The following is a 25,916-nucleotide window of genomic DNA, read 5'->3' as shown; positions in this document are numbered from 1 at the left end:
TTGTACGATGAACATAAATTAGTAAAAAGTTCAGTTGAAATCCACTTCTTCTAGTTCAGTTTCGCAGCTTTCAACCAATCACGAGCTCGCTTTATATAGCTGCAACAGATGTTTTGTCATCGTTTTAAAGTGCTTATTGTGTTACTACCCCTGAACAGATTTCAAACACCGATGTCTTAATCGACAGGTAGAATATTGCGAAAGATTGTTATATAATAATTAAAATATCTCTTCAACAAAAGTTGTGTTAACATTCTACTAATCAGAAGCTTGCTACCCCGTTGCTCGTTTCCTTTTGGTTGTCGTGACGAGTAGATGGCATTTGAACTGCAACCGTAGTGATTTTCTTATACATGTTTAATGATAAAAACTTCTTTCAAATTCCTAAAATTAGAAGTTGCATTGGGTTGCTGTCTTTTTGAATTCTACACTCTGTTTTTCTCAGATTTATTTAAATGACCAACTATAGTCTATTTGCAAGACAACAGAAAACCAATATGCTTCGTAAAGATTTTTAAACAGATAGTTCAGATAGCTCGTTTAAGCTGTACTGATGGTTTTATTTTTCCAGTTAAATAAATTTAATTCAATATGACAATCCTAGTTGCATTACGCGGTTGTGGTATAGAGAAAACCCAAATTATATGCATCTTGACGTTAGGTTTCAAACATTCATATTCGTATTTTTCAATTACAAAAATATTACATCAGCATCTGCAAGAAAATATTACTAAACATATAAAGACAACCTGTCGCACAACACAACATATAAACACAACCGTGTAAAGATACTAAACATATGAACACAACCTGTCATTGCCAGACTTGTAATTGAACAACATTATGCAAACATCAGTTGGAGAGGTTAATGTTGTTTATCAAACCGAGCTAGGTTTATTCTTGAAGGAAACAGCCGGATGACTTTTAAATATGGCATTTTGTTGTTTGTTTTTTCATTGGTATCATAAAACTGATTAATTTTTTTCTGGTTCTGCCTAATGAATAAATGTTTCAATTGGCCAAAAATGAAAAAAATGACTGTGACATGTTACATCCTCATAAATTCCAATGTCAATTTCAAAATATTTGTGAATATAGATTTTCTACTAAAAACTGCAACTCTTTATCGTCACTTTTCCAACGAACTTGTAAATACAGGATTTTTTTATGTGACTTCTTTGCTAAGCAGTTGCATGAAACTGACAATGATACTGCTTTGAAATCGGTGAGTGAGCTATCTTTTACAGGCGCAATTGAAGATAAAAGTAAGTTTGCTTTCTACTAAATCGTTCTTAATTAAGACCTATATAAAAAATTGCCTTTTCGCGTGTTGAAGAAATTTGACTGCATTAGGATGAAAGGTATTCATCAATGTTAAAAACAGTGTTTATTTCTTCTTAAATAGATGTCTGCAAACAAATAATCTAAATTATTTTTAAAAATAAACGCTTTTCTTTTTATGACTTTCTGGTGGCATATGACCTTAACAATATGTGGCCACCAATGAACTAGTTTTAGGATTGTAAGTTGTTAGAGGTGTCGTTTGATGGATTAAGGCTCAATAATCTGAAAGTATTCGGAACACAACGTCCGCATGAAGCCTTCAACGACCTAGACACTTGATATGACCCTTCCGAGTAATTAGAGGTATAGCACGGCATTGCTTTGATCATGTCTATTTTGGTTTCGGTTTCGGCAACATAATGGACACAATGCCTTTCTCTTGGTGGTTGTTGAGTTTGAATTGTTTAAAACCAAAACAAGAAAACTATAAATTATGATTAAACATAACCGCTCGTTTTTGGCTTTTGTGTGCCGTGTCGAGAGTGAAACGTGGTCAAATCGAACAAAGTCTAAATTCTCTAAATAAAATATAAAACTATCGTAGTCCTACGTCAAACATGCGGTCGTATCTTGGATACCACCCTCGTACTATTTTTAGATATGAAAAATGCCTGGTAAATTTGCAGGAAGTTATAAGAAGTGTGGTCTAGTGTTACTGGAAGCACAATAAGGAGGAATTCAACACCAAACTTTACTTTTCGAGTTCGTGAGTTGTGCATAAGCTGCTGGGTACCCATTCCAAAAGGTCACGTCATTCAAGGCTGGTTTTGAATAAAAATAAAATAGAACAGCAAAACCGTCGAGACTACACATTATTATTTGTTTATTATTGATATTTTTTCGAGATCTTTTGTTCACTTTGTAGCCGCATGCACCGAAAATGTTGGTTGCTTTAGAGCACCAACGAATTAAGTGCGTGTCTGCTGTCAAATAGGCAAACAAAACAATAAAATTGCCAATAAAAATTACGACTTTCAAATGTTATATAAAGATATTGTTTATTGATTATGATCAAATCCTGTGTCAGCGTGACGACTATATCGACAACCTTATCTTAATTATGGCCACACCCAAAACAAATGGAAAAGATTTTGTTGCTTTCGGGCTGGTTTTTAAAACTTCTTGTGTTTTATAACCAAACATTAGACAAAAAAGTAACAAAATAAAAGACAGTTACGCGCTTGTCCTATATGTTTCTGCGGATGAGCATACAACATAGAGCCGCAATGTCTGTGTTAGCCAAACTTCGATTTTTGACCGAAAATCGATTTGATAGAGTATCAGAGCTCTGAACTAAGTTCTCCATGCAATAACTTCACAATAAGTGTATTTTTACATAGAATCTATGGTTGCATTTAAAGTGAAATATAACAAAAACACAACATAAATCACATCTTTCAAAATTTCAGAAAATACAAAATGTTTTATGGACAATACAATAAAAAGAATGAGGTGAGTAATTCACGGAATCCTGTATTTTGTCAAATTTCATGTCATAGTTTTACTTAACCCTCTAGTGCCCAAATTAATTTTTAGACGGACTTCGAAAAAATCACTATGAAGCCTTATAAACATTTTTTAAGTCCTTTTTGAAGCTTTTTAGCGGTTTGACTGAAGCCCGTCTAAAGGCGGCACTGGGCACTAGAGGGTTAAGTACTCGAAAAACTTCCGTACTCAACAGGAAAGAAGGGGATTATTCAATTTCGATTGCGGGAAAATTTATGAGCAATTATTTTGATTGAACTCACAAGATTATTATAAGAAAACATGAAATTCAGACAAATTTAACAAGAACTCGTAAATCTCAGAAACTGACAGGGATGGAATTTTCATGAATTCTACAAAGTTTTGAAAAATTATATGATCTACAACTTTATCGAAAGCAGCAAAGCTCTATCGTGTAAGACAAAGAAGTTAGCATTGCTGCGCCATCTTTGCGGTCAAATCGCAAACTATTCTAAGCATCCAAATTGAAGCCCTTACTATACCAAGCAACTTTTTAGAAGATTGCAAACCGATTGGTTAAACCATGAGAGCGCTAATAATTTCGTTCAGCTTGGTTTTTTATAGCTCAGTGTGCAGCGCAACTGAATTAATGGAAATCTCGGTAACACAACAAAAAAAGCATTATATTCTTTTGCGGTTTACAAGGAAAACAACCAAATTCTTCTAGTGTCAAATATAAGCAGACAGGGGATGATGCATCGCACTCTCAGCCACACGACAATTTATTACACTGTTACGTGTTGCATATTGCAGCTGTGCGGCTGGGTTAAGTAAAATTCTGTTTCTGGTGGCAGACGCGAGCAAAGAATTCGAGTAGGTGCTGTAAACCGAATTAACCATCTTTGTCAATTCGTACCAACATTTTGAATGAAGTGTAATGAACACGCTGAACTTTTGGTTGAAAATCGGGTCAGTTTCGTGCATACCCTTGTTTATGCACAGTTTGATCAAATTGTGGTGAACGTCACACTACTGCGTAGCTGTAGTGGATTTTGATCATGGTTAAACAAAACTGCGCCAAATGACCTATCGTCGACATCGACTATTTTTGATTTGAATGAAATTTTGCGCACGTATCTTATGCAGTAAACTGAGTATTTTCCGGTAATAGAAAAAGTTTTTGGACCCAAGAATAATTTTTAATTCAAAACTTTGCAGCCCATAAACTTTTGCATGTATAGAAAAACTGTCTGAGAATGTTTTGTAGGCAAAGAATGCTGCCTCATAACAAAGATGACAAAAACAAGACTCATGACTTCCAGTTTTTTTTTCATACATTTTGCCCTCGACACCTTTAAAAAGGTTAGTGCTGCCCTCTGATGACTTGAATTCGCATAAAACTATGGTTATTAGCAAAACCGAGTCATCGTGCATAATCCGCCAGATGAAAACGAAAATCAGATGGCAGGACCATACAAGGATATCGAAAATAAAGTGCTTCACCTTTCTCCACCTTACCGTCATTTTCAAATTACCAGTATACAAATTAGTTCGACTTTTGTTCACGGGCAGCGACAATCGTGTCCGATGTATACTGCAAGAGTCAGGAATTTTGTACTAGTCATCTTTGCTTATAAGAAACATATAAACCGTGGAAAAAATTATACATTACGAAAAAATTTAATTAAAAACTAAACTTTAATTTACAAAAAAAGCAGTCAACTTTATTCTAATTTTTTTTTTCAAGGGTATTTAAAGTTATAATTCAATGAAGTAAAATGATTTGCACAGTTATTTTTTGATCAAAAAGCATATGATGATTAACTCCGCAAATGCATTCGTTTTGAAGTTATATTAAATTAAAGTTGAGAAAATTAGAAAAATAAACACTAAACCATATTTTAAATAAAAAAGAAGGTTGTAAAGCTCAAATAAAGAAACTCTTCATTAAATAAGTGCTGGGAGTCTATCGTACAAGAATAATGCAACACTTTAAAGTAATTCTGTACTGCTTGGAGTAAAGGACAATTTGCACGTTTTGTGCCGTACTAGAGTACGGAATATATGTCTGTGATCGATTGAGACCTTTCGAAAAAATGGTTAATCATTAATTACTTGTTTGAGCAGGGTAGTCTACAGTTTAAAATTGAATATGATGCTGATCGCAACCTTTGTGCTAGTACGACAGTGAGGGAATAAGGCACTCTGTCAACACACGCTGCTGCTGAGATATGTGACCAATCGGTAAGTGATATGTTTAAGCCGAGAGCAAATTCGGAAAGCCAGCTGATACTGGCATAACACACTGCTCATACCATCACAATTCGCTACTTCTACTGCTGCAATCCGCTGCTGCTGCTGCCACAACTCACTAGCGCAATTTCTTTTACTCGCTGTTGCGTGTTGCATTATATTGCAACTGTGCGGCTAGAAAACACAAAATTCTTTAATGTTTCATGCTGTAAAGTCGAAATAACCGCCTTTGTTCACCCGTTCTAACATTTCAAATCAAGTGCAATATTTTCGAGTTTTCGAGGAAACGAGCCCGTGAAGGGCTATCGACTTTTGATTCGCACATAAAAACACAATACCACTGACTGAACAGAATAAGAGCGCATTTACTTCCAAATTCTAGCACTTGAGACCTTTGAAGAAAAGATTAATCTCGCTAAACATGTGAAAAGGGCCCATGGGCCATATGTAAACAAGCCACAATTTCACGTTTTTCAATGAATACAAGCATAATCTACCCGTACAAATTAGATTGTTTGATTAAGAGTAAACTCTTTTAACAATAAATTGGTAAGGCTAGATTTCGCTTGTATTCATCAAAAAACAAATAAACTTGACTTGTTTACATATGGCACATGGGCCCTTTTCACATGTTGGGCGAGTAATCTTCAATTACTTGTTTAGTTGCCTCGAGTCGAATATAAGTTTGATGTTCAAAATCAGATGGACCAACCCCAACCTTTGTGCTAAAAAACCCCCACGACAGTGGGGTAATAAGGCACTCGACAACACACATTGTAAAAGCTGTTCTCACACTTAATAAATTGGACGGCCGCGGCAGATTGATTGCATGCTTGTGTTGTTGCCAAAAAAAGGCAAAGTTTCATTGCGGGGAAGAAGGCCGGAGCTCTCAACCGGCAAATCGAAACGTTTACTGCTACCGCGCTGCTGCTGAGATATGTGACCACCCGGCAAGTGAACTGTTTAAGCCGAAAGCAAACTCGGAAAACCAGCTGATACCTACGCAATCCGCTAAACTACCGCCGTGCACGAACGTACGTGCGTCAAACCATCAACCAAAGGAATGTAATCAATTTGACCAGAAGCAGGCTTTTTATGTCCCAGTGCATTTCCGGCTGACTAGGTGTACCCATTCTGTCGACCTTTTTAAGGAAAGCCAGTAAGCGACCAATCAGAGATGTAATTTTCGTTTCAACAAGGCTTGAAAATTTCTAATAGTATAATAGTTCGCATAATCAAACCACAATTTTCTGTATTTGGGCGGATGCGTGTATGATTTTCCAAACGATTGCTGCAAGAATAAAGTAAATCGATGGAAAACAAACCGACTTATAACCATTATGAAGGGACAAAATTCGTCTCCTTTCCGTTGATAAGCTTTTAATTTTGATAAATTACCGTCAATTGAATGATTCAACCCATGAAAATAAATCTCCGTAAATGTGATCATAATCATAACTTCTGTATTATTTTCATGACTTGACATGCCTATAAGAATAATATCGCATCATTGAAATCTGATTATTGTTATCAAAAATGAAATTTAAAAAATATCTAACATTAGACTTTTAAGTAAAAATGTACCTTATTATGTCCTCCCCGATTACAATGAAACTTTGTGGCTGTGTATTCCTAACTACTTTAACAAAATTTTTCACCTTTTTTTTAAGTTTATCTGTATTAATCAATGGCGTAGCTGAAGGAAAGGGGGTTGTGTTAGGGTACTATCTTTATTTTATTTTTTCAATATTGAGGTCAGGCTGGTTATTCTTCCAAATATGAGAAAAAAGCATAATGAATATCAACCGCTCACTGCTTGCCCAGCATAAGCACTAATATTTGTTGCACCACGCTTTTCGCTTCTTCGTTGAGCTGTGTTTCTGGTGCTCGCAAAACAATTAACAGACTTGCTGCTTGCACCACAGCTGTGCTAAATTAGAGTGGTGAATCACTCTGGTTAGAATACACAGAAGTACACCGCGGTACGCACTACTGAAATGAAGTCGAATTCGTTTTATGCGTTTTTTAAATATTTGGCAAAAATAATCGATATTAACAATTTCATACTTTTTTCATCGATCAAAATAGTGGAATTCTACCGACCTTTGAAATTACAAAGGACATGTTAATTTTCTAGACATTTGCCAGGGACTTGTAAAACATATGTCTCCGTGCGCATGGAGAAAACAACGGTCGCCCAAAATCAAATCTGTTGCTAGATTCGAGGTAATAAGGTGTCCAGCACCAGAACTTTATTCAGGCGAAGGAATATTCCAGACTACGCAACAGAAGGCTGCTTTGAACGTCTATCTGTGTAAATGGAATTTTATGACTATACCTGGTTCTGGGAAGGAGGCTGCTGCATGATGAAGCTATAATTTTCATGGGGACTTTTTTCTAAAAGACTAAACTTTTGATACCTATCGTTATACAAAATTTGGGAAGTCGGTTTCCTTTGGTACCCTACTGTTAATTTCATGCGATGAACAATAATTCTTATGTTGTTCACGAGTTGGCCATAGACTGAATTACGCTACGGTTTATTTAAACAGCACGTGCGTTTCACGGTAAGCGGTGTCGTGAAAGAAAGCAAAAAAACACTTCTTGCTTTACGTTGTTCTCTCCTATTCTCTTTCTTCAATATTCTCCCGCACCAATATCTCTACAACAACGTTTCTATTCCCGTTTTGCTACATGATAGTCATTGATTTAGGATACTGTCTCTTCAATATTCAACAATCATGAAAATTCTTCTGAACAAATCCAAGTGAGCACTGTCTTAACTTTCTTTTAAAAATATTCAAAACAATAAGTTTTGTATCCTGCACTAAATATTTTTTTAATATGTTTTTACCGATTTGCTTAAAATCACTATTTGTTTTAAAAAAAATATTTTGAGGATCCCAAATTTAATGGTTTCTATATTTTTAAATAAAAATTACATTACCTTACTCCAGGGAAAACATGTATCTAGCAGCAAAATAACAGCGGGCCAAGAACTAACCTTTGCGGCATTCCCGAAGTAATCACAGATATGTTTGATAAGAGTTCAGCAGATTTACTGAACCGTAGTTTTACACAAAGCCTAAGGCGATCGATTGTATCGAACGCTTTGGAGAAATATAGCAACAATAGAATAGAGCCAGCCTTTTTATTAAACACAACAGCTGAATCATCATACCCGGATGATCGCTGTTTTAGAACTGTGACCTTTTCGAAAACCTGCTTGAAACTCCGATAGTAAACTGTTCTCAGTAATATAAGAAGTCATCTGCTTCCCAATTAGCTTTTCGAAGACTTTCGAGAGAGCGCATAAGATGCTTTTAGGCCTCAAGTTTATTATTGAAGTCAAATGGTGCTGCTTCCGGACAGGAATTATCTTAGAATTTTTCCAGCAAGCGGGAATAACTCGGCTTCGTATAATGACAATAAACATATGCTTAATTTGGATGACGACAAATTATATGTTTATCATTCAATTGTTTTAGCCTATGTTACACTACACGCAAAAGTTGGAGTGTGCGTAACCACATCATTTATGAGCGAAATTAGCGCATTTACTGATTAAAATTGGAACCAGTACAACGCATGTGCATTGGGCATAACGCATTTGATGCTCTAGCGTATTTTGAATGTATTGCGCAGCTCCAAACCACTACACTTATAAAGCATCAGCCGTTAATCAGAAGGTTGGCATCGTTAAAACAGTGCAACCAGCAATCAATACTGTTAAGTTGGGTACTGACTCCATTGAAGAAATTATTGTCTGATCGATTCACATTCATGAATCAGGTCATTTGAAAACATCATTCAATCATCAACAATAAACAAAAACATGAGATTAGTCCAAAACATTGTGCATTTAATTATGACTCTGGTTTCATTCACATGCATTCGGTTCTACGTTACTGACACCAGCGTCAATAACTTCCGCGGCAACAAGGCTCACTATTGGCTGTTTCGGTTGCTGACGATTTTTAGGGATGCACGAGCCGTTGATACGCACCGGCTCGCGAAAGTAAAGAACGGTTTTTTGAGCGCCTTGAAACTGATCGTTCGCCCGAAGCCGAAGTTTACCGAGACATTACGATTTTTGTGTATATGATACATATTCTGATTTTGATCTCTGTCAATGTATTCCTTGTACAACTTTAGCGTTATGCGTTTCACGCATTGGTTGTGCGAAGTCAGAGCAAATTCTGTGCGAATTGAAAGGACACATTGGATGATTAAAGCTTGAACTTTTGCGTGTAGTTATGCTTAGTCAATACTACATTCAAATGTTCCAGTCTAAATTATACAATGTGTTCTAATTGCACAAGGTTCGATCGAAAACCTGCAGAAAGAGCTACGGCATTTAAGGATGTTCCCTGTTCGAAATTTTGCACCAATACTAGTTCTTATCACCGACTGGAACATCGAAAAAAGTAGGCTCCCGTGCCTAAAATTACGTATAGCTAAGACACCTTTTTCGTTGTTCGGGTTTTAGGACCAATAAAACATTGCGATAGATTTGCACAGTATTGACGTAGATTTGCTCCATTCCATCTTTGCGTGAAGAGGGTTTCTAGCAAGGTGTAAAAATATCCCTGGACTCGAAAATTGATATTGTATTCCCAGGAATTCCCGGATGCCGAAAATTTTTATATGGTTGAAAAATGACAAAAAGAAATAATTGTAATAGAAAACTTATTCAAGATTAACTGATAAATAAAACACATAAATATTTATTGCACATTCTGGTCTTCCCTTGAAGTGCAAAGTACAGAAAATAATATGTGCGTAAATCGTGCTGTTCGCCTTTGTTTCTTATACCAAGATTAAATGGAAGCATTTTTTTAATTCACTGGCCATAATATTTACATGACACCGATTAGTAATTGGAAATGTTGCTAGCACTCGTATTAGAATGATTTGCAGCAGCTAGATTCTTTGCATACAAATACGATATTAGAGTTGTTGAACTACAATTCCTGAGTGATATTCAAAATTTAGGTACGGATGCTTACGGTTCGAACACGCGTTTACAAGACATTATATTTTAAGCACTCGTCGTTGATTTCACATTACCAAACATTCTTTGTGTTTGTATATATGATTAAACAATTGATCAACAGTCACATCCAAATTCATCAGCATTAATCTTGCCGCTTATTTGATTTACCCGCCAAAAAAATTAAACTTCATTTCGAGTGACATTTCACATACTTCACAGTCTCAAAACAAATCCTTCTCTGCTTATTCGTCTCAGAAATACACACTGACCAGCCATCAACTAATTGTTTACAATATTCTGGTGAAATCACAGTTTTTGTTAATCGATTGAACCACATATCCAATGAAATATATCCATTCAGTCACAAAATAAACATACCCAACGAATCATTTCAACAACTTCCGTGAGTTGTTTCGATGCACCAATGCTATCTTCGCCTGTGTATGATAAAGTTTTATCTTCTCCGTTCACTCTGCTAACCGCACGATCACATCACCGTAACTAAACATTTTCTTGTGTCCACGATCAGTTTTATAGCTTTCCACCGTCGTCGGCATCAAAGCTGCACTTGCTACAGCCTGCATCCCACACACATCCGAAAAACGGTAACCAAAACACTGGGACCCACTGAGAGTGAGAGTCTATGTCGGCGATCACTCTCGTTTTTTTCCTTTCCTTCTTTTTTTCTCCCAAGATCGACGAGGCCCACAGGCTCTGAATTTGAGACCCACGCACGCTGCAACAAAAGCTCTGACAGGGAAATGAGAGAAATTTTCGCACACAGAAAGCATTACTCCACCCTAAAGTTAAATCGGAAATCGGTGATTCTGGAAGGAAGTAGCCAGGCATGTGCAATTGACTTATTCCAATTAGGCGCGTGAACTGCTGCAGGTGCATTACAGCGCTAGTGATGCAGTGCGCCAACAAAACTCGAACCTGTCCTGCAGGGCTGCACCACCTACTCTCTTGCCAAATGGTGCGATGCTCGATATTGCTGCGTAGTCACGTTCGGAAAACTGCAGCACGAGATAGCGATGATGATGATTATTACTGGAGGTCCCAGCGCCACACGTTCCCTGAGGCAGTAGGCAACCAACGCGTACCAATTCCACTCGCACATTATGATTCGATTTCTCTGCCGCTGATTGCTCATTGTTATGTCATAGCACATCGCCGCTGATTAAAATTTCCCATTCATGTGTGCGTCTAATGGCTGACCGCAACAACAACCACCATCGGTGATGGCTGGTAGAGTAATCAAAATGCAACAGGAAAAACTTAAGTTCCGAATCGCACAAATAATGTTATTCTGATAATTATAGCGTCACGGACTAGGGCAACATCTACACATTTGAGCTTCAGTGAAGGTGAAGTGAAATTATTACTGTTACTGCTCTCGTAGCTTCTGTTATGACATTTGTCGACCATATTTTACACAATTTTTTGTAATGTTAACTTTTTTGCACTATATAAACCTTTTTTGATTGAAATGATTTGAATTTGGAACCAAAATTAACCACACAATTTTTGTTGTGTTTTTATTTGAAAAAACTGAATTATTTAAAACAAAATGTAACATAAGAAATTTTCAAATAAAGTAAACTAAAATATCTAACATAGTTAAAAAAGGAAAATAACGTATGCCTCACAATCAACCATGTTGGAATCTAAGTTCAGGTGTTGTGTAAATTGAGCAGGTTTTTTCGGTTGATTATTATAATGGCGAAATCTGTGATATCTAGATTAACTTGTTTTATTATATGCAAATAAAATTGGCACACCATAAATCAGTTTCTTTCTTCACTCAATTTCCTAGATTATAAACCCGCTCCGGATCCGTCATATAATTCTGGTGTTCATATTGAGCTACTGCAAAGTGATGAATATATCTTTGTTTAACAAATGCAACACAACCTTTCCGTTGGATGTCTACGTTTTAAAAAATTGAATAAAGTGAATCGTTATTGAACAAATAAATTCGCTGTATTTCTCGTTCCCAATTTTGGGCAAATTATTCATTATGTATAACTTGTTCTTATATTTACCCATTTCTGGAGGAAAGTGGTTGATAACCTCCTAAAACATTCTCTTGGTGTTAACGGTTGAGAGCGCACGGTTTATTTCAAGCTACGTTACATATTGATAATATTTTTCAAAGAATTACCAGATTATTTTATTAAACAATTTCATGGTTTGCTCTAAAAATTAACGCAGTGAAAATGCACACAAACCACACTAAATAAATTTTGACCATCTTGAAGAAAAACAGCATTTTCTCCACCTGGCCAGTTATCAACTGAACTGCAGGGCGAAACAAAAAACCTGGGTACACATATAATGAGCTATGAAACGATTCATTACATGACATGATAAATATTTCTATTGGCAACTCAAATGCACAAGGGACTCAGCCATTGAGTCGAGCAGACAGTTTTCGAAGAAAACAAAGTGAACGAAATGATTGATGCAGATTGGTGTGGCACAGATTGAGAAAATTTTTCTCAAATTAGTTGCAAAGTCAGCGAACTGGGCTTACCGCCCGGTTCGATTGTTGAATTGAAAGTAATCTGATAATTGCACGGCTGATGTTTGCGAATACCAGAACCTTGTATCGAGATGAAGTGCATGGCGGACAGAATCTATGTTAATTACCTACGAGTCACTCGAACCGGCCGAAACAGAAAGTGCGACTGTCTTCAATTCAGCGGGCAATTCAGACGATGACTGATATCACCCGTGGCATCACAAGACTGCCATTAGGCTGTTGTTAGTTGCTTTTTTGATTTCCTGAATATTTTTCAATCAGAGCTACGGATTTAAAGGAAAGCTCAAAAACTATGTGCGATTTACACTGACATTGTTTCGAATGCAAAGTCACTCCAACCCCAATGTAATTCGCGTCTTCATAGATAGTGTCCAAAACCTTTAGTGATTAAATTTTACTTGTTTGCTTGAGCAAATGATTGCATATTATCCAACCATTCGCGTTGCCGGATTTTTATATTGTTTTTTGGTTAAGTACCATATTCCTGTTAATGAGCAGGCCAATCACCTTTCGCTTTTCAGAAGAGGTAACTTCCTTTTAGTTGGAGATAGCCAATATTGACCACGTTGGTGAAGGCAAAAATTGAGAAGATAAGCATGTTAAAATTTGTTGCAGGAACTTGACTTTGACATGCACTTTACGAACAAACATACGAATCCCTGTTCGTTATATTACAGGGTGGTAAAAATTAGGTTTATGCGAACCTACATCCGCTCCTGTGCAACCGTCAAAACGTTTGAGGTAAAACTCCGTATTCGAATTATGCAAGATAGTTTCCTCGAAAATCACTAAAATTACATGTGTGAAAGGAGCAATTCGAGCGCTATTTATTAGGTGGAAGCTGAGATTTTTACACTTGAAATCGTCATAAGGAAACCTGTGTATACTAAAGTATGTAATACTTATACGTCACAAGCTGACCCAGCAAATAAATTAAAAGATTCCAAATTCATTGACTGCTTGCGATTTGGTTATAGTCTGCAAATGCATGACGAATCGCCCAGAGGATATAATCAAGGTCAAATGTCAATCTGATTCCGGAAAGATCTACAACTTTATCGAAAGCGTCAAACAAACCGTTCTGGCCCTAAAAATATTTGTAATCATCAATACCTTCCCAAAATAGCATTTTCAATAGCTTCTCAAAAATGAGTCGGGCTTCAAAAAATTAAACCAATAGCATAAAATGACACCTTTTGCCTATAGAGACGTCTATGCAAAGTTTCAACCAAACTAAAAAAAAGCAATGCCTTGGTGCTACATTCCTATTCGGAACTCGACCATCTGTTTATTATACACAGACTTCGCAGCCAACTGGTCAATGGTCAACTAACAGTCTCTCCCGAGCCGAGACTCGAACCTACGACAACTGGCTTGTTAGGCCAGCATTGTACCTCAAGACCAGCTGGGAGGGTATTCAACCAAACTAAAAATGACAATTTAAGAGCCAGTTCGCGAGAGGCGCAACCGCATGTTGTTTTGATGTTTTCCGATTGGGCTGAAATTTTCAGCATTTGTTTGTCTATTCAAGGTAGGAAGTTTTGCAAAATTTCAATTTTTTTCATTGAGATTAAGTGGGGTAAAACGGCCATTGAAAATGATATGTCCAAAAACGTCCAAATTTTAAAAAGTGCAATAACTCCTACTAGACTTGATGGAATTTTTCTAAAAATTGATGGTATTATTCTACATTAAGAGTACTTCAAAACGCATGGTAACAATATAGGGTAAAGGAGTAAATTGACGAAAAAACGCATTTTTCTTTTAAAAATTGTCAATTTTTAGGGTCATCCTACTCTTTTCAACATTGCTAGAAAAAATATTTGAATATTGCGTTTTGTAGAGCAACTCAAGAGCTTTGATGTCATGTATAAGCCAAGTGTGCCAAATGGGGTAAAACGGCCCTAGAGGGTTTTTTCAAAAAACTGTCAAAATCACTAGAATCACTGTAGTTCCTGCTAGACTTAAAAGGTTTTACTTGAAATTTAGATTATCACTGTACCTTACCAGAACTACCTACTTTACCAGAAGATACGCAATTTGGGGTGAAACGTTCCTTAAAGATTTTTTTCGAAAAATGCCGTCAAAATCGCCAAAACTGCAATAACTCGGGTTAGACTTGATAAATTTACTGAAATTTTAGATAATAACTCTAGTTAGATACGAACTTAAGGGTAAGATGACAAAAGTGACAAATAGATTTGCATGACGAAAAAAAAATATTATAAATATTTATTTTCGTTATGTAAATCTATTTGTCATTTTTGTCATCTTGCCTTTAAGTTCGTATTAACTTAGAGTAATTATCTAAATTTTAAGTAAATCTATCAAGTCTAACCCGAGTTATTGCAGTATTGGTGATTTTGACGGCATTTTTCGAAAAAAAATCTTCAAGGAACGTTTTACCCCAAATTGCCTATCTTCTGATAGAGTAGGTAGCTCTGGTAAGGTACAGTGATAATCCAAATTTTTAGTAAAATCTTTTAAGTCTAGCAGAAACTACAGTGATTTTAGTGATTTTGACGGTTAAAAAAAAAAAAACTTTCTAGGGCCGTTTTACCCCATTTGGCACACTTGGCTTATACATGACATTAAAGCTCTTGAGTTGCTCTACAAAACGCCATATTTAGATATTTTTCCTAGCGATGTTGAAAAGAGCCACGACCGCAAGGTTGAAGTAGAATACTTTTACAAGAAAGATAACCTGGCTGCTTGCGTGTCAGTCATTTTTTCTAGTAAATGAACGTTGACCGTTCATTGGCAGTATTGTAATTTCTTTTTGTCTGATATTTTGAATGAAGTTCATTGGATATTTTTAAATTTTGTGCAAATGAGAAGTTGAAGTGCTGCCGAATTGTAATATGCACATTTAATACGACATCATTAAACGGGAACGGAACAAGGGCTACGGTTATGCAGAACGCGAATGCCGGCGCGATGCGATTCGCCTTACCGTGGTGAAATGTACAGCTCTTTTAAGGCGAAGTTGAGCTATACATTTCAACAGACTTCGTCTTGCCGAATCGCATCGCGCCGTTATTTGCGTTCTGCATGACCGTAGCCAAACACTAAGCGACGCAAACACGTAATAATAGTCAGTCAGTGCGTCTTGAACTGTCCTACAGATCAGACGTTTTTTCGGTTGCTTGTGGACTGGTCTTTGACTGCCTATAGCTTCAAAGTTTGTGTTTTGTCAGTGTGTCTTTTAAAGACTACCTGAAAGTTATTTCCCATCAGTCTTTCTCAAGACTTCCTACTTTTGAATTTAACATTTGTTTTAACTTTTTTCGTATCACCTGAAATGGCTGGACGGAAAAAGAAACCTCGCATCGCTGCGGGGAGGAAAAGAGAGGCATCTCTTTCTGACACTTCGATTGTCTGTAGTGACAATCCTTTTGATATTTTGCCTGAGCAAGAAGCTGGTGAAATGGAAGTTATTAATAATGAAACTATACAAAATATAAAATCTTTAAAAAAGGAGAAAGTTCCGCCTATTGTGGTAACTATTTCTTCTGAATTTATTATATTCAAAAAGGAACTTTCAACGTTTGTTTCTGACGTTAAAGTTACCTATCAAATTGGCCGTAGAGGTGAATGCCGCTTATTAGCCGACTCAGTAAAGGGTCGTGATCGTCTTGTTCAGTATTTAACTGACAAGATGTACAAATTTTTTACATATGACACCAAGAACGCCAAGCTGTTCAAGGTTGTCTTGAAAGGTCTCACCAACGATCAAACCGTTGATGAGATCAAACTTACTTCAACAGAATTACTTGGCATAGCCCCTATCCAAGTAATTCTAATGAAACAAAAATCACGAGGCGAAAACAGTCAGAGAACTGGAATTTCCCTTGTTAATTATTTAATTCATTTTAACCGCAATGAGGTTAACAACTTAAAGTTTTTTGAAAAAGCACATGCTTTGTATAATGTGCGTGTAAAGTGGGAAATTTATAGGAAGTATGGCGGAGGTGAAAAGCATATCACCCAATGCCGTACTTGCCAACGTTATGGCCATGGTTCCAAATTCTGTAACATGGACCAAAAATGTCTTAATTGTGGAGACTCTTCTCACAAAAAGGACTCATGTCCTGTGAAAGAGAGTAAAAATTTTCGCTGTGCGAATTGTAACGGCAACCATATGTCAAATTTTTATCAATGCCCAGTCCGTTTAGCAATTGTTAAGGCAAGGCAAGGTAAACAAAATTCAATTTCTCAATTAAAACCAACTTCAAAACAAAATTCTCCAAGCGTACCAGTGACGGATAGTTTACCTACTCCTTTGCATACCCGTTTAACTTATGCACAGGTTACAGGTAGTTCGAACATTATACCGCCTAGTGTTGGTAGTTCGAAAATGACCGTTAATATGGGTAAGCAAAACACGCTAGAAAATAATTGTACACCTATCACTCCAGCTAATATTGCTACCGAAAATATTTTTTCTAATGTCAACTGCCTGGGGCCTATTACGGCAGGTAAACTTTCTTTTTTGCAACAGGCAATGTTCGATCTTATGAACGCCATGTTGCAGGCAAAATCAATGTTTGAAGCCATTCAAATAGGCACAAATTTTACTATTCAAATTGTTTCTAATTTAAAATTTAGCAATGATTTTAAATAAAACAATTAAAATATTAAATTGGAATGCTCGCTCATTGAAGGCCAATGAGAATGAGCTTAATTTTTTTAACAGTGAATAATGTGCATATTGCAATTATTACTGAAACATTTTTGAAACCTAACATAAAATTAAAATATGATCTCAATTACGTGGTTCATAGATATGATAGGATTCAGGGTTCCGGCGGTGGAGTTGCAATTGTTATTCATCGCCGAATCAAACATCGTGCTCTTCCCCATCTTGAGATGAAAGTTATTGAAACTTTGGGAATTGAAGTTCAAACTGAACTTGGGATTTTATTTATTGCCGCAGCATATTTACCATTTCAATGCACACGCGAGCTCAAAAATTATTTTAAAGGTGATTTACAAAAACTCACCAGAAATCGTTCGACATTTTTCATAATCGGCGATTTTAACACTAAACATCGTTCATGGAATGATTCTCAAAGTAATTGCAATGGCAAAATTTTATTCAATGATTTTTCTTCAGGATACTATTCTATTTTGTCTCCGAATAGTCCTACATGCTTTTATTCTGTAAGAAACCCTTCAACAATTGATTTGGTGCTAACAGATCAAAGTCATGTATGTAGTGATTTGATCACACATGCTGACTTTGATTCTGACCATCTTCCAATAACTTTTTCTTTATCACATAAATCAGTTTTAAACCCTTTGAGCTCTGTTTTTAATTATAACAAGGCTAATTGGGAAAGATACAAAACTCAAATTGAGAGAAAATTCAATAATGAGCTTGATTTGCAAAACGAAGTGAATATTGATTCCGCTTTGGAAGCATTAAAATGTGCAATTGTTGATGCCAGGAATTATTCTGTTCCAAAGGCTCAAGTGAAATTTGATTCATCAATAATTGACGAAAATCTTCAACTTCTAATTCGTTTGAAAAATGTCCGCAGACGTCAATATCAACGTTCTCGTGACCCTGTTTTTAAAACTTTTTATAAAGATTTACAGAAAGAGATTAAACATAGATTTACTCTTCTGAGAAATCAAAATTTTGAGACTAAAGTTGAAAAATTGAAACCATATTCAAAACCATTTTGGAAGCTGTCGAAGATTCTTAAGAATCCTTCAAAGCCTATTCCAGTTTTAAAAGATGGTGAACGTTTTCTTGTATCCAATGAACAAAAGGCTCAAAGACTTGCTCAGCAGTTTGAGAGTGTTCATAACTCAAATTTGAATTTTGTGAGTCCAATTGAAAATGAAGTCACACGTCAATTTGATTTAATTTCTTCCCAGATTTTTTTACCTGCAGAAATAATTGGAACTAACTTGAATGAGATTAAATCAATTATTAAAAATTTCAAAAATATGAAAGCACCTGGTGACGATGGAATCTTTAATATACTAATCAAACATCTCCCTGAGAGCACAATGGAATTTTTAGTGAAAATTTTCAATTGCTGCTTCAAAATTGCATATTTTCCCAAATTATGGAAAAATGCAAAAATTACTCCCATTTTAAAACCGGATAAGAACCCAGCTGAAGTTTCAAGTTATCGACTAATCAGTTTGCTTTCTTCAATAAGTAAACTGTTTGAGAGAATTATTCTTAACAGAATGATGTCACACATCAACGAAAATTCAATTTTTGCAAATGAACAGTTTGGATTTCGCCATGGGCATTCCACAACTCATCAATTGCTCAGAGTTACTAATATGATACGAGCTAACAAATCTGAAGGTTATTCCACTGGAGCTGCTCTTTTAGACATAGAAAAAGCATTCGACAGTGTTTGGCTGACCTGTCAGAGCAGGTGTACCTCAAGGTTCAGTCTTGGGTCCAGTCCTGTACAACATATTCACTTCAGATCTTCCTGATTTGCCTCCAGGATGCACAAAGTCATTGTTCTGCGATGACACAAGCATTTCCGTAAAAGGAAAAAGTCTTCGTGTCATATGCAGTCGATTGCAGAAAAGTTTAGATATTTTTTCTTCCTACTTGCAAAAGTGGAAAATCTCTCCCAATGCTTCTAAAACTCAAATGATAATTTTTCCGCATAAGCCTAGGGCTTCTTTCCTCAAGCCAAACAATAATCACGTTGTCAAGATGAATGGGGTTATTTTAGGTTGGTCCGACAAGGTTAAGTACTTGGGACTAATTTATGATAAAAAACTTATTTTCAAAGAGCACATTGAGAGTATACAAGCCAAGTGCATCAAATATACGAGATGTTTATATCCTCTCATTAACAGGAATTCTAAACTTTGTTTAAATAACAAACTTTTGATTTACAAACAAATTTTTAGACCAGCAATGCTTTATGCTGTACCGATCTGGTCAAGTTGCTGTTCAACAAGGAAGAAAACGCTCCAAAGGATTCAGAATAAAATTCTGAAAATGATTTTGAAGCGTCCTCCTTGGTTTGGTTCACTCGAATTACATATACTTACTGGTGTTGAACCATTAGAAGCTATTTCAAATAAAATTATTAACAATTTTCGACAAAAATCGTTGCAATCCTCAATTGCTACGATAAGCTCTCTTTATAGCCAATAATTTAGCAATTAAGTTAGTTGTAAGTTTACTTCCCCTTTCCTGACAAGTAGGTTTAAATCCCTACGAATTATAAGTCCTAATTGCGAAAGCAAACAAATCCTAACAATTAAAATTACAAATTTCTAACAGTGTTGAGAAGTCACCATTTGTGATTGGACACACATACTCATTATTTACTAATATTTATCATAAATACTTAAGCTACTAACAAATCCCCCCTTAATAAAAAATAGTCAGGGTATGCATGTAGATGAAGATAATTAACTTTGGATTATAGCGCAAAACGAGAAAATATTAACTCTTCAAATAATCATTTGTGTTCTTCAAATTTCAGTTGTTCAATTTAATATCCGATGAAATGTTTGTTTATTATCTGATGAAGCTCTTATATAGGCCAAATGATGCATTCCCAATTTACTAGGTCCATAACTCTGCCGACCGTGCTTGGGAAAGCGCGGTATAACGACCAATCAGAGGTCGAATTTTGTGTTTTGACAAGGCTTAAGAGTTTTCAATAGTACAATGGTTCGAATGATTAAATTGCAATTTCATGCATTTGGTAGGAATATTAGAAGATTTTCTAATCGATTGCTGCAAAAACGAAGGAAATCCATCGAAAACTAACCGATTTATTAGCATTTGAAATTTTTCTCACTTTTTTCAGTTTTAGATTTTCATTTTACATCCCTATGTAGCCGAACTTCCTGAGAGAAGTATTCTAATTCAAAATTAAATCTTCATTAATTCATTCGTTGTCCTTATAAGGACAATTGTTCAATTTATCATAGGATGTAGTGTTTATCTTACATCTCTGTGTTACCTTGATAGTGAGGACTAAGGCGCACGGTCAACACAATGAGAAAGGTGTTTTCACATTGAAAACTAGACACGGCTTTACTGGAGGAAGTGTTGGCAAATGCATCTACCGCTAATACCACCGCTATCATACGAAAGCGCGTCGTTTCATGTGGGGAATATCAACAACGCAAAATGACGCGCGACTAAGCATAACCCGAACTGTTTCGCCGTGCTGCTCCCATTTACCTTTACATCGGCCTCAGGGAAGTACCGGCTGCGTCTGCGTCTACCGCTGAGGCTGTCACTATACTGCTATTGGTACCAAAAGCTATTAACTCTTCAAATAAGTGTGTTATTTGTTCTCAAAAGAACAATTGTTCAATTCAAAATCGGATTTACGCAATCGCATCTCTGTAATATTACTGACGATAATATTCTTCTGAACAAACTGATACAACTTTCTCATTGGGCCTCTGCCATAATAGACGCGAAAAGCGACGCGAACCGATTCGCTCAGCTGTAGGTTAATGTACAGCCATCAGTAGAGCTGTACATCAACCTACGGCCGAGCGAATCGGTTCGCGCCGCTTTTCGCGTCTACTATGGAAGAGGCCTTAGAGAAAGTTGCTGGCTGATGTATTCACTTCATGCAAGCCTGCTGCTGATGCTTCCCGCTACCACACTGAAACAGCATTTTAGTGAAGGGAGTGTCGTTGCAACAGCTGACCCTGCTACTATCGATGCTGATATACCCGCTGCAACAGCTACGCTATGCATAGCCATGCCACAGTTGTGGCCGCTATACTCTGGCCCAACTGCTGAGCAACTGCAACGCTATCCGTAGCCATGCCACAGTTGTGGCCGCCATTGGTATCCGCTGTACCTGCATCTGCTGGCCCTGCTGCTATCGATGGTGAGATCCGCTGAAACTGCTACGCTTATCCGCAGCCATGCCACAGTTGTGGCCGCTATCCGCTATCGATGGTACCCACTGCTCGCTCCCGCTGCTGCTAAGGGAGGACTGCTGTCGTCGCTGTTCAGAACTATTATTCGTAGGTGGTGGAATGACATAACTTGAAAAATATGTGTGACTTCATTCCGGCTCAGAGCGATCATTTGATAAGCTCCACCTCTTTTTTCAGTTTCTAAAGTCTTTCCTCAGTTTCGTAGCACGGATGCACAACAATGATTTCTTGTCGAGCCGGACCGATAGCACTCTCATTGAAGCAACAAAATAACATGTTTTGTGTCGTGTTGCGCAGCTCCGTTGAAGAAAATGTTCCCGTCCCCGTGTTGCATGTAAGCAGATTATTGCGTTCAGTAGACAGTAGATAGTGTATCCAGCGAATAAACACCGATGGTGCTCTCACACACGCAATAGTTTTAACCCGTATCTTATTGCGGTTTGTAAAATCAAGCGATTTCGTTTGCTCGCTGTTGCGTGTTGCATCATGTTGCAACTTGGCAGCTGGGAGACGACGAAATTCTGTTTACGCTGATTGATTGAATCGTCTTCATATTAGCTCTGCATAGTCGAACTAACTGCTTTTGTGAATGCGTTCTAACAGGGCAGTTTATTATTCAATGTCGGTTATGCTGATCGCAGCTTTTGCGCTGCCCCTACAGTGGGGAGTTTACTAAATAAAGTAAAAATTAGACAACTACAACAGAATTTGATTGCATCCCGCACAGAATGTCTGCTTGTGCTGATGCCAGAAAATTATTAACCTTCAATTATTTTTTGAATTGCCTTCAAAAAAGCATTTTGCTGTTCAAAATCGGTTGTTAATTACAACCTTTGAGCTGCTCTAACATTGGGGGAATTAAGATACACGGAGCTATTTCACATTCAGTAAATTAGACGGGTGCGACAAATTTAAATTGCTAGGATGCAACACAGAATACTTGCTTGCGTTGACAAAAAATATTAACTTTCAATGACTTGTTTATTTGCCTTCAAAAAGGCATTTTGATTTCCAAAATTGGATTTCCTGATGGCAATCTTCATGCTGCCCCAACACGGGGGGAATAATGGCTGTCTGGCGACACACGCTGAGAAAAACCGCGCTGCTCCTGAGACGTGGTGACCAACCACAGAGCTAGTGCTGCTGCTAAGGAAGGACGACTGCTGTTGTCGCTGTCTAGAACTATTATGAGCGGCTTCGACTGAAACAGGCTCTTATATAGGCCAAATAGCATGTTTTCAATTTCAAGGTATATGATCCTGTCGACCGTGCTTGGGAAGCAAGCATATAACGACCAATCAGAGGTCGAATTTTTCATTTTGACAAGGCTTGACTATTTTCAATAGTACAATAGTGTGAATAATAAAATCACAATTATCTTATTTTGGGAAGAATCTTAGAAGATTTTTCAATCTATTGCTGCAAGAACGAAGGAAATCCATCGAATACTAACCGATTTATCGGCATTTGAAATTGGACATATTTTTCACTTTTTTCGGTTTTAGATTTTCATTTCACATCCCTATGTAGCCGAACTTCCTGAGAGAAGTATTCTACTTCAAAAACCTATCGCTTTGTTGGTATCAAACATAAACAATATCGCACGCTTAGCCTGGGGGCTAATAGCGGTCTCGATCAACTAGATTTTAGTTGAGAGAATTCGTTATCGATATTGTTTTTGGCACATTTTGTATGTGTAGGATAAGTACAACGATACACCGTGCCCCTGTGCTGAGTCGAGAAAACTTTTAGCTCGAAATAATCCTCGACTCGATCGGGAATCGAACCCGATATCACAACCGTGTGTGAGAGCTAGCCGACCGACATCGCTAACCACAGAGCCACGGGGACCACATGGTATCAAACATGCTAGTGCTGTATTCATTATTCTCACTTAACTCAAATACTACAAAGTTTACAGCCCTAGGGTTGTATGAAATGGTGACGTGGGACTAAACACTGTAATTAATGTAATTACAGACACAATAAATTCGTTTGTTCAGTGATTTACGTATTTTATTTCTCAGCCTTCCCTTCATTTTAATTAGAAATATATTTAATTACACTCGAAAGAACTTCATTTACACTTGGTGGTGTTGTGTCTGTAGTATTTTTTTTGCAAACAACATTTACAATTACAATGAAGTTAAAGTTAAGAAGAATCATTTTTGTTTTTTGCTTCACAAGTTTGTTTTATTTGCCAACAATTACATTCACTTTATTACGACGACAGCTAATATAAGTACACTAAAGTCGCTTTTTACGCGTGGGATACGTGCCACGTAGAAAAAACGCGTAAATTCCGGAATCTGCGTAGAAAAACCAGCGTTAATTCTGCATTCCGAGTGAAGGGAAACCGAAATCCGCGCAAAACAAAAATACCGCGTAAATTCCGGAATTCGCGTAAAAAACCGCGTAAATTCCGGAATCCGCGTAAAAAACAATCGCGTAAATTCCGGAATTCGCGTAAAAAAAACGCATATATTCCGGAATCCGCGTAAAAAGCGACCTTAGTGTATAATATTTTATTTGTGAAGTCGAAAATAAAAAATATCTAACAATGTTGATATGTAAAAAAAAGATTCTGAATGGATCTTAGTAAATGTGCAAAGAATTCATAAGCACTAGCCGGCTCTCATTCTTTTATAAATTAGTAGTTTTAAGAACTTACTCGTTCGATTTTATATCGATCACGATTATTTAGTGAATATCGAAGATAAATAGTAGGAGGGTGGTATTCAAGACACGACCGCATGACGTTGACTACCGTATTGCACCGCTTCTATTACAAAACTTCGAGGCACCAAAAGGTACCAGTTGCCGATTATTCTTGTTTACTGCTTAGTCCAGAATTCCAGACATTTCAGTATTTTGCAGTAGCCATGTACTACTAACAGCCACCAGCATTACGGGCAGTGATGCCACATTTTCATCTGTATTTTGGAGCTCAAAAAATCTCATCACCTTGGTAAAATTTGAAAAAATCTGTAAAATAAAATTTGCATATGTACTGGACATATCCTTCTCGAAAAAAATGCAATATAGCTTGTTTAACATTTTTCCGTGATTCATTCATGCACACGTTTATGCGTAGCATATGAATATAATAAAACCTCCGACACGCTCCACCGCATTTGAGTTAATTTATGTTTTTCAACTATATAAAGAAGTTTAATTCACGACCCCATGAAAACCAAAAAAAACTGTATAAATCTGTATTATTTCCAGAAAATCTGTAATCTGTATATGCAGATATCTGTATGAAAAATACGCAAAAAATCTGTATAAATGCAGATTAATCTGTATATGTGGCATCACTGGCCACACGCGCTTAAACATGCATACACGCCATAAACATACACACACGCTATATAGCAAGCCACACACGCTAGCCACACACCTTATATATTAGGGACACAAGCTGCAGAAATTCACACGCTACAGATATTCACACCCTATATATGCATACGCTGGATGATGGTGGCATCTCAAACCACCTGGCGGTGCGAGTCTTTTTCAGTTTCGGGTTGTATTCACCCAACGATATCTGAATACCAGCGGTAGGGTCCAACTCAGATCGAAGGGGAGCCGAACTGAAAGAGGTAAGAACTGCAGCCAACCACCACCGCTGTTGCCCGCTGCTGATCCACTTCGCCTACTGCCATCGGTGTTGATGTCCGCTGCTGCTGCCTGCTGCTAGTAAGCTTAACTGATGGGGTGAAATGTTCGAACAGTATCTTTATACCAAGGCTTCGTCAGTTAGTTAGAAAGAAGGAGGGGCTAAGTAGCTAATGAAATGACATGGAACGTAATAAGCATCGGAAACAGAAAGTGACAACAACAATAACAACAAAGTCAGATCGATTGTATCCGTTAGTGTCGACTGTGCTTGGGAAGAGAGGTAGTGATTGTCGCGCGGTATGATTTAGACAATCGATATTAATTACCAATTTTTCAATAGTGTATCTCAAACAATAGTTTGTTTATGTTACATAAATTAAACCGTAAAAGAATTTCTGATCGATTGATGCCAAAACCTCGAAAACCAGATTATAAATGACTGAAAAATAAGCACTCAAAACCTGACCACTTTTCCCTGGTTGAATTACTAGATTTTCAAATTCAGGTGCCTAACTTCGATATAGACGTTAGTCAACGTCAAAAATAAATAATAACTTATAACCGTTACAAAAATGTTCAATTCTTGTTGAGTAATTTATAGGTTTCATGGTAATCATATTCATGAGATCAATTTTCAATCACCATCAGTAGCAGCATTGCAGTTTCGATTGCACGCGAAAAGAAGTCGTGCCCGCTGCAATGATAGACGACGAGAAACTAGCGGCGCCTTGCTCCACATATACTGTACGGTACTGTTACTTTTACCAGCCTCTTCTCATCAAGACATCAGTTTATATTACG

General features: G+C 36.9%; 1 protein-coding gene across 6 annotated transcripts in view; it reads right to left on the bottom strand.

Annotated features, from left to right (window-relative positions):
- Positions 1–10,543, bottom strand: part of LOC129717749 (uncharacterized) — a 45,421-nt gene extending 34,878 nt beyond the window's left edge. For all 6 annotated transcript variants that reach the window (XM_055667874.1, XM_055667875.1, XM_055667876.1 and 3 more), the window contains exon 1: positions 10,418–10,543. In XM_055667874.1, the coding sequence (XP_055523849.1) occupies positions 10,418–10,429 (12 nt within the window). In that variant the 5' untranslated portion in view covers positions 10,430–10,543. The remainder of the gene's footprint in view (positions 1–10,417) is intronic.
- Between the last annotated feature and the right edge of the window lie 15,373 nt (positions 10,544–25,916).

Source organism: Wyeomyia smithii, chromosome 1, assembly GCF_029784165.1.
Source record: "Wyeomyia smithii strain HCP4-BCI-WySm-NY-G18 chromosome 1, ASM2978416v1, whole genome shotgun sequence".
Taxonomy (NCBI): Eukaryota; Metazoa; Arthropoda; class Insecta; order Diptera; family Culicidae; genus Wyeomyia; species Wyeomyia smithii.
This window is presented reverse-complemented; position numbering and strand designations above follow the sequence as displayed.